At 43.1% G+C, this 9,817-nt stretch overlaps 1 protein-coding gene across 1 annotated transcript; it reads right to left on the bottom strand.

Annotated features, from left to right (window-relative positions):
- Positions 1-4,128: 4,128 nt before the first annotated feature.
- On the bottom strand, positions 4,129-8,658 carry LOC116319238 (relaxin-3 receptor 1-like). Its single transcript, XM_039601905.1, has 3 exons — positions 8,149-8,658; positions 6,701-7,144; positions 4,129-6,606 (listed from the first exon to the last, which is right to left on the bottom strand). The coding sequence occupies exons 1-3, from the start codon at positions 8,341-8,343 to the stop codon at positions 5,995-5,997; spliced, it is 1,251 nt and encodes a 416-aa protein (XP_039457839.1). The 5' UTR covers positions 8,344-8,658; the 3' UTR covers positions 4,129-5,994.
- Between the last annotated feature and the right edge of the window lie 1,159 nt (positions 8,659-9,817).

A 9,817-nucleotide genomic window follows, 5' to 3' on the forward strand; every position in this document is an offset into this window, starting at 1 on the left:
ATTTAGAATTACTCCAACTGTTTAAGCCTTCTGAAACTGCTGGAGAAGCTCTGTATAAAATAAAAATAACTGTAATTTCTAAACCGTTAATGCAATTTTCTTTGTAAAACGCCTTGAGTTAAAGTTGAAAGGTTAAATATTGATGCTGGATTTAAAATCAGGTGCTTGCGGTGATGTACAGATGTGTCTTTGTCCAGCGAACTGTAACAATTTAAAAACTAACTTTTTTTTTACAGTGAGACTGATCAGAATTTTGTGAAGTCAGTTTCACAAAATATGCACGAGCTAAATAAACAGATGGTGAATTGACATGAAAAAGAGAAAAACATTTAAACCAACCATGCTTGTGGCCTTCTGTTGGCCTGTTAGTCACCATTTGAGAATCATTCCTGGATAAGAATAAAATGTTCTAGTTCAAGGATTTTAGAAGGTCATATAGATATAATGTATTATCAGATAACTTTATTAATTTATAATTTTTATGGGTAAAATGAGCTCCACAACTGATACTTAAGAAATGTTTCCACTTAATGGTGTTTCAAAAGCTTTCAGTGATGAAATCTCTCCATGATGAGGATCATGATTAGAGGCTGGACAAACATGGTGATAGCTGTGTCATGAGGTTGAAAGCTCCAGAAGGACTGTGTGACTATATACGGTACTTCACCCTGAGGTTGACTGTGTTTGAATATACACAAACATGCATGGAAATGCAGTTTATAAAGCAAAAACAGTCTTGGGGGAGGGCACCATGAGAAATAGGTGCAATTCAATTTATTTGAATATGTTCTCCCGTGTTTGCATGGAAATACAGTTTATAAAGCAAAACATGCAGTTTGAGGGGATAGGTTATACAGTCCTTTTGGGGTGTTTTGGTTGTTTTGTGTTTTTTGCCCCGCCTGTCGCGACAGCTGGATCTTTAGACCATCAGAATTGGATGTTGTCTGAAGGCCTGTCGCGTTTGGATCTTTAGCCATCAAATTGTTGTCAAGAAAAACGTAAAGCGGCTTTACTTTACCATTTGGATCATCATGGTCTTGCCATATTGGTCCATTTGATTGACCTTTATTATAATTATGAATTTATTTGATTTGATTTTCGGTTGTTACAGACGGGAAAGACATGCCTGGGGGATAGGACAGGGAGAAAAATGAAAGAAAGAGAGGAGAGAAAGAAAAATAGGGGGAGGAGAGATGGTGGTGAGAAGGGGGAAGGGGGAAAAAAAAAGAAAAACAAACAAAACACCTGGATCACCTGTATGGAGATAAGAAAAAACAGAAGAGAAAAAAACAAGAAAGAGCAACATAATAAATACAACACCATCACAATAAACAACCTACAGTAGATAACGGTAGATACTAAATATTACATGTTATTGTGCAGTACGCAAGATCGACAGCGCACAGTGTGCTTTGAGGTAGCAGCCAAGAAAGGTGTAGCTTGTGTCTGTGAACACCCGTGTGTACACCTGTGTGCACACCTGTGTGGATCAGCATGCTTGTATTTAAAAGGTTTCTCCATGTAACAATCTGCTAGGGAGTGTGGGGAGCCATAGCCCAGTCCCCCAGGGCATGAAGCAGGCATGGAGGAGATCCAGGCCACAGACATCCAGAGACCCCAGAATATGAGGACCCAAGGAGGACCACCAGGGGGGCAACCGTGCCACCCTCCTGGGAAGAGCTGAGGAGAGCCCCAAACGAGAGGTCACCCAGCAGCCACGGAGCAGAGGTCAGAGGGGTTGCAGTGGCGTGCCCATGGCTCTGCCGGCAGCCAGCTATGCCAGAGAGGACCGGGCCTCAGGCCCAGAGGCCAGAGGCCTGAGGGCACCCCACCCCCCGGAAGGGGCCCAGCCGGGCCACAGGTGCCAGGCGCCGCCAATCGGCCACCAGGAGTGAGCCAGTACATACATGAGCACCCAGCCCCAGACACCAAGAACAACCAACACACCAACGTCTGAGGGCATCAGCCACTGGCAGGGAGTGTGGTGAGGGGAGATAGGCCTCCATACCTCGGAGAGACTGAGATGTTCCCAGAGAGGTGGAGTCTAAGACCCGACCTGACATATAGACAGAGACAAACAGGCGCACACAGACACAAACGTGTATTCCCACCCCCATATACACAAACAAATACTCGGCCCTCACCCGACGTGGAGACAGACACAAATAGACACTGTACACACATTCACACTCCCCAAACATACTCTATATCCCAGGTCCGGGTACCCCTGCCGCCAGAAGGGCAAACCGTGCCCGGACTCAGGAGATGTAACCCTTCTCTCTGGGGTGGAGGAAAGCAGACCGCCTCTTTATCTGCAGTAGCAGGGAGGCCCCGCATCCCAGACCCCAATCCAACGACCAGCACCTCCTCCCAGCCCCCCAGCCCTGACGGTTAACAGAACGGGGGTGAGTTTGTACAGTTCTAACGTTGAACTCCGGGATCTGGGGAAGCCAATCCATAACTGATGGTGCTCTTTTGTGTGTGTTTTTTGAAGCTGTTGCAAGTCAGTAGCTTTCCAGATGGTATTGCAAGATGGATGAAAATCTGATGAGGCTTTTCTGCATTCATAATTACATTAATTTTGACAAGATCTCCAGTGCCATGTCAGGTCTTTGCTGGATTTTTTCCCTTTTTGTTAAGGAGGTGACTTTCAGATACTGATCATCTGCTGTAGATGAAGTCTATCTGCCAATTCTTCTTTTGTCCTCCTCTTGTCCAATTTCCTCCAATGTTTTAAGGATACACTGCACACCATGGTGCCATGGTCTGCATAGTCCTTTGGGAGTCACCTTGTTGGGGCAAAAATATTATTTTATGCCCGTCAGGGCAAAGAAATGGGAACAGCTTTGAAAGACCTTCAGAAAATTTGGAGAATTATTACTCAAGACCACTTTAAAGAATTAAGTCTGGAAGCAAAATATAAAGAAATGGTGGCTCAAGACTTTTACATAGTGCTGCACTTGACCTTGAAACTGGAGCGTTCAGCAGGATCTCAGATTCTTCATCATGATGACGATAAAAAGTGGATGAGCACATTTTCAGGTTAAGTTAACATCAGCTTTAGTTCTCTGAAAAATTCATGGTGAAATCTGTTTCCCCTGCAACACATATAAATCTATGATTAATATTTGTCCTTACGCTTGCATTTTTTAAGCATAATGGTTCCTCTGAGCTCAAACTGTGTCTCTGTAATTTCAAACAACCACTGAATCCAGCTAGGGAGTCCATTATTTTGTACTTTGCACATTATTCTTTTGACATTATCTAAATCCTAATTTTTTTAAGCATGCTGCTCGCTTCATATCTGATGGTGTTACGATCCTTGTAGCTTTCTTCTGCAGCACGCAAGCTGTGTTAATGTTTGTGTCCACCTGGGAAATAAACTTGTCACTTGTTATAAATCAGTAATCCAAGAAGGCCATATGTGGACACTTACGGATGACACTTCCTCGAGTGGTTTTCATCAGCGGGACTGCGAAATTCCTCTCCGTACAGCACTTGAAGATGAATAGCCGAGCACGCGTGCTTTGTACCCTCTTGTTTCAGATGTTTTTCTGTGAACTGGCTCTGAAATAGAAAGGCCCACCAGGGTCTGAGTGGATGAACTGTAGCTGCTGTGTCCATTGTTTTGCACTCGATGAGTTGTGAAGTGAGTTCTTCTAAAGGAGCCCATCAAATAACAGAAGACTTTTTTGTGCTTAATAACAGTGCATAGTCTGAGCAATGAAATCCATCCAGACTTTTGGATAGCACTTGTGATTGTTTCCGTTCTCAGCTGGAAGATGCAGGTTCCCTTGGTGAACCGCCAGCAACATCATAGCTCACAGAGAGCCTGCTGAATGAATCAGGCAAGTAATTATTGATGTAAGAAGCAGGGCTGGGAAATAATTACAACCAGAGTGGCGCACAATGAAAACGGTGTGGTGGAGCTCGTGTGTATGTGTGTGTGTGGTATTTGTATGTCAGGAACTGTCTGTGAGTGGCTGAAGATAGTTATCCGTTCAAAATTTAAAGGTTGCTAAAGGGCAAAAACGTGCAAGAGCCTTTGTGTGGCTGATTCGTTTACCTTGTCTTCATGATGCCGCTGTGGCCGAAGGAGAGATTAACTTTCCTGAGATGTCACCAAACTCTTGTTCTCCTGTTTTATTTAATGTCACAGCACACACGTGTATTCACAAAACAATTCACAGCAGGACAGGGCGGCGGACACAGAGGCAAGCATCAAACACTGAGTGTGAATGCCAAAATGTCCTGGAGATGAGTTTCTCCGGCAGATTCCTGCGCGGTGGATTAATTAGCAGCAATAACACAAGGAAATATTTCACACGTTAATCCTAATGAAACTGTAACAAGTCCTCATAATGGTCTCTGTGGGGAATTAAGATGCAAAGTACAAACAAATCATTTTGTAGATCATCTATTCAAACATCAAACAGCAGTGAAAAAAAACAGGCCACAGGCTGATTGAACAGCTTAACAATGGACATAACGCCCAAAGTCTCTTACAGTATTTTTGCAAATAGTTTTTTCACAGAAGTGCATAACAAAGATAAAACATACACACGGGTGCTGCATTAGAGGAAAAACATGAGCCCTTGACTCCAGCAGTAAAAGGAACTGGTGGCTCTGTGATGCTATGGGGGGCAATTTGCTGGCATGCTTTAGGCCCACTGCTCCCACTTGCAGCCAGTAGGGATTATTCACCTTTATTCTTTTGTTAAACAAGGTTATGCTATCTTCAAGGTTGACAAGGCCCCACCCAAATTGCAGATGAATATGAAAATGATGTGAGTCATGCACTGTGAATTTTCCAGTCACTAGATTTCAACCAAAGCTCTCAGAGAAGCAAGTCTAACTACTCTGTAACCTTGAACCACCTCTGGACACACTTCTGGGGGAGTTATTATAAAGCCCAGGCTAAATTAATTAATTCATCACCCCATTAGACCTGTTGCACTACCTTCTAACAGTCTTGTGTAATTTGGCATACCTCAGCCTTCCCTTGCTGTATTCCTTTCTTAAGAATGTCTTATTTGCTTCAGCTGAAGAAATGGGAACACATGATGTGTTTTTGCAACAGCCTGCTAGTAACAAAGTGCTAAAGATACAATTTAAACTAGTTCTTTGCTAATTGTCTGTTAGGTATAGACACAACATTGGTTTATTCCTTGAGTTAGATGTGTTTTTATGCTCGAGTTATTCACAGGTCAGTATTAAGTGGCTTAAAAAAAACAAACAAACACTCCTCTGAAAATGGTCAGGTTCAAGTACTCTACTGAAAATGAGTAAGAAGCAGCTAACATCCAAAGAAAAATTATGAAAGCCTAAGTTAATTAACTCAAATTTGAATGGTTACCAGTGCACAGCAAATACATTTATAGAATTATCAGTATTAAACCTATTTAAAATGGTTAAAAGGCTTACTAAATTTGGCTCATAAAAGTTTTAAAGAGCTTTTTCCCCCTAAAAATGATACATCTACTACAATCTTTGCTGTTGCAGAATTCGCTGATAAATTTCAAGTCAGGATTTGCTTAAAAAGTCTCTGTTTAAGTCAGATTTTAGACTGATTTATTAGTTGGTACTCATGATTATGTTCCAGAGACCTTGAGAATCAATGACAAAGCTCCTGCTTGAACAGAGTGGCCTAATGCCTTACTTAAACACTTTATTTCTTCTTTTAATATGTCACGCATGGCACCAAAGAAATATGGCATACAGAGTTGAATTACAAAGCAAACATTCAACATTTGGCAGAATATTCTTAGTGGCTTTCTTGCTAACATTTAGATGATGTGCATTCTATTTATGACACTACAATCAGCGGCGGTTAGCCTAGCTTAGCACAAAGACTGGGGAAAGATGGAAACAGCTAGCCTGGTTTAGTACAGAAAGTGACCAAATTTGCCTTTCAGCACCCCTGAAGCACACACAATCAAAATACATATAACTGTGTTTCCAAAAATGTCAGGCTATTCTCTTGCTCTGAATAAATCACATATTAATGTCTTTGTGCATCATAACCATGCTGGGTGGTGCTTCCTCCACTCTCCTTCCCCTCAGGGACAGAGAGAAAACATGCTGCACTGCACGAGAAATTCTCAGGAGAAGCTCCTTTAGGCCAGTTCTGTACTCTTTTCTGATCAGGCAGTAAAGCACTGGGTTCAGACAGCTGTTAGCATGAGCCAGGCACACAGTCAGGGGGAACGCATAGGCCTGGGTGTTGTAGAAGGCTTTGCTGAAGGGCACCAAGTCAAATTTGATCAGCACCCCCCACAAGGTGAGGGCCTGGTTGGGCAGCCAGCAGATGAAAAAGGATAGAACTACGATAGTGACGGAGCGGGTCACTTTGGATCGGCGGCGGTGGCGGCCTCTCTCACACTCTGATTTCTCGGTGCCACTCCCAGTTACCATGCTGCACACAATGCGCCGGCTCAGGATAAACCTCAGCAGGAGGAGGTAGCACACAGAGATGATAATCAGGGGAACCACAAAACCCAGAAGGACCTTCTGTGTTTGATAGAGTCCCAGCAGGACTTGGGGGTCCCAGTGACCAGAGTCGGAGTCAGAGAAGCGAACCAAGCAGAGCTCATCATCTGCAGAAACCTGGAAACACAAATGGGGAAATCAGAGGATCCTTATCCAAAACACAGAGCATGCACTGTAGGCAGACTAGATGTTGAGTACTGATTCAACAAACCTGGACAGTGGTGGAGTAGAAAGCATGAGGCAGTGTGGCCACCAGAGACACCACCCAAATGGCTGAGCTGGCCCACTTGGCCCGAGCAGTGGCGCTCCTTGGGCTCTCCATCCTCAGAGCGGTAACCAGGGAGCGGTAGCGTGTCACGCTCATGGCGGTGAGAAAGAAGACACTGGCGTACATGTTCATGGTGGTGACCGAGCTCACGATTTTGCACATGACCCTGCCGAAGGGCCAGCGGAAGTCCAGCAGTGTGTCCACGGCCCAAAAGGGCAAGGTGAGGACGAACTGGAGGTCTGTGAGAGCCAAGCTCATCACGAAGCAGTCAATGGACGAGTGGTGGTATCCACGGCGACGGGAGTGAAGCAAGAAGAGTGCCAGGAGGTTACCCACGAGCCCCAGAACACATACAACCAGATAAACCAGGGCAATGACAACTCGTACCTGTCAGACACACACACACACACACACAAACATGTTTTGTGCTTGAAGAGTGTTTTCAGTAGACATAAGTGAAAAAAAAATCTGAGACTTTTCCAACATGACTACAGAACCATAAAATAAAAGACCATTCCTCCAATACTTCCATTCCTCAATAGATCAACACGAGTGACTCAGAAGCAGCTGTTTTTGTTTGCAACCTTTTGAGGTGTCAGAACCGGCTAAAGCTCCCAAATATCACACTAGCCAAAATATTCTTTTTAGCACGCTCCTGTTAAGACATCTGAACTTCATTTTGTTGGGGGGGAGATCATTTACAGGATGGTGTGGCCCACTGCAGCATATTTGCATTAAAGTTGGAGCCTATATGAGCAGAACTAAAACCAAGAGAAATATAAACAAAGACTGTATATAAAAGATTGCTTCTGGGTGTAAAAAACATGGAAGTGTATTCAACCTGCAATCTTTCTAATGTTCTAATGCCAGGTCTATGGGGGGAAAGTCACACCCTCAGTAAAGCTTTTCTGTTGAGTCTATTTTTTGTCTCAAATGCTAGTTTTAAGATCACAATATGCAAATAATATTTATTTTATAATTATTTTCCCCGCTGGAGTCCAAAAGGATGACAAAGCAGATTATTCTTTAGGGTGGGTGTCCTGACACCTGCTTTCAAAAAGCTCAAATGACACTTTGTGAAAACATCCGGCTCCAGACTTCAAAAATTGGGCTTACCAAACCAATGCGTGGCATGGTGGCAATGTCATCTTTTATATACAGTTTATGCGTATAGAGTGTTGCAAAAATAAACGGTAAGATATTTTGAGCTGAAACACATTCTGAAGATGTGTGACTTGTTTTTAAAAAAATGGTATAAAAATATAAACATGGTATAACCTTTAATTAAGAAACAATATTATTTCCAAGATTCATGCACAATTACCGTTTCATTTTTTATTCATCTGATCCAACTGGACTTGTAAAAAATACAAGAAGGTAAGCAAACCTACTGCCAGATTTGCGCTGTCTCCGTGCAGATCCAACGAGGACTCCTGAGAGAGTATGTGAAGCCAGCAGTTTAACGAGAGGTTAAAAGAGGAGGCTGCTCCCGTAGGGCTGACCAGTTCGGAGATTTTGCGCTCATCCTCTTCCCCTCCGCACAGCCCTGTCAGAGCTCCAGAGGAGCTGCTGTTGTTGACCTGCATGGCTCGGCTGCAGGCGGGGAAGGGAAAAGAGGGCGAGCTACTTCGCAAAACTATCCACTTCTTCCACCGGGAGAACTTTGAGATCGCAGGTGCGCAGGTGCGGCTTCAAAAATCCCCATCTCTTTCTCCTGATGCATGAAAAGAGACCAGAGCTCCAAAATGCGCTTTTCTTCTTCTTTTTTTCTTGCTTGAATCTTTTGTTTGTTTGTGTTTCCCAGTCGGAAATGTCTGAGATACTGAATAAACAAAAGAACGAGCTGATTAATCCGCATCCGCCTATTTTGGCGCGTTCAGCTCGAAGTCTGACATGATGCAGTTGCCTCTCCTGTCAGCATCCTCACACTGGAGGCTTTTATACTCGCCCAGCTTCTCGTTTCACCGCATGATGGCGCTCTGTCGGTGCACACACGGACTCCCCAGTGTTGATATATTATTGTCGTTATTAAAGCAGATGCCCCACTAACCAAGTTTCAGATGTCAGTACTCTTGGCTGAGCTTCATTCATACCCCCCCGCACCCACCCCTTTTGATGTAATCCAGATTTAACTTAAATTTTTAAAGATAAATTGATCATATTTTTATAGATTTTCTTGCCTTCAAGGGTTTTTCAGTGTTCATTTCAACATTAGAAAATCAGAAAGCTTTCAGTCTTTTTGATGCTGTTAGAGGAAGAGCTGTGTGCGCGTGCGTGCGTGCGTGCGCTTGTGATTTGCATGTCTTATAGGTCACTGTTTGTATTCGCACAGTGTGTCGCTGAGATCTAAACTGAGTCCGTTTGAAAGAAAAGACAGTGCAGCAAACATTTTCTCCAGCACCTTCATATTAAAACAATCTGTAACTTTGAAAAGAAGAGATCTCAACATCTTAACCTCAACCAGTTTGCTCCAAGTGGTATTAAATAATTGATCCTTGCCTCTAAAACTTAGTAAAAGGGGGCAAATATAAGAGCAGCTGGGACGTTTGGAAGAAAGTGTATGCTTTCCTTTTTTCTTCTTTTCCTGTTTTCACAAGCAGTCAATCACAAATTCAGATGATAATAAATCTTCTTTTGTACACAGTGCTGACATGGAAAGAAATGCAGATGTGGTTGAAGTCTGACCCACCAAATCTCACCCGTGAAGCCGCTTGTTGTCATTCTGCTGAGGCTTTCGAAGATGCTTAAAAATTCAGCTTTCATTTAAAAATAAATGGATGGGGAGATTCTGACACTGTTGGCCTTTTCTGACCTCTTTTTGACTATAGTCCAAATAAGTGCAAGTAAAACTGAGGCAAACTTTGGTTTGTGTGTGTAGGGATGTGAATATTTCTGACTGATCAAGGTGAAAACACTTTACACTGACTGTGTTACAATGTAAATTTGTGTCCAGACACGGTTATAAGAATGAGCTCTTCTTTAGTAATACATACGGTTATTCAAATACAAATTCTTGGTCTGATCGAGGGCGTTTCGTCAATGTCATTCTTTGGTGGAAGG

This window comes from Oreochromis aureus, linkage group 18 (assembly GCF_013358895.1).
Source record: "Oreochromis aureus strain Israel breed Guangdong linkage group 18, ZZ_aureus, whole genome shotgun sequence".
In the NCBI taxonomy this organism is placed as follows: Eukaryota; Metazoa; Chordata; class Actinopteri; order Cichliformes; family Cichlidae; genus Oreochromis; species Oreochromis aureus.

Bases quoted from the DNA above. Each gene is read 5' to 3' on its own strand.
- LOC116319238 (XM_039601905.1), bottom strand. From the start codon at position 8,343: ATGCAGGTCAACAACAGCAGCTCCTCTGGAGCTCTGACAGGGCTGTGC. The intron at 7,145-8,148 runs GTAGGTTTGCTT...TGTGTCTGACAG, and splicing joins GAGACAGCGCAAATCTGGCA to GTACGAGTTGTCATTGCCCT. The intron at 6,607-6,700 runs GTTTGTTGAATC...TTGTGTTTCCAG, and splicing joins TCTACTCCACCACTGTCCAG to GTTTCTGCAGATGATGAGCT.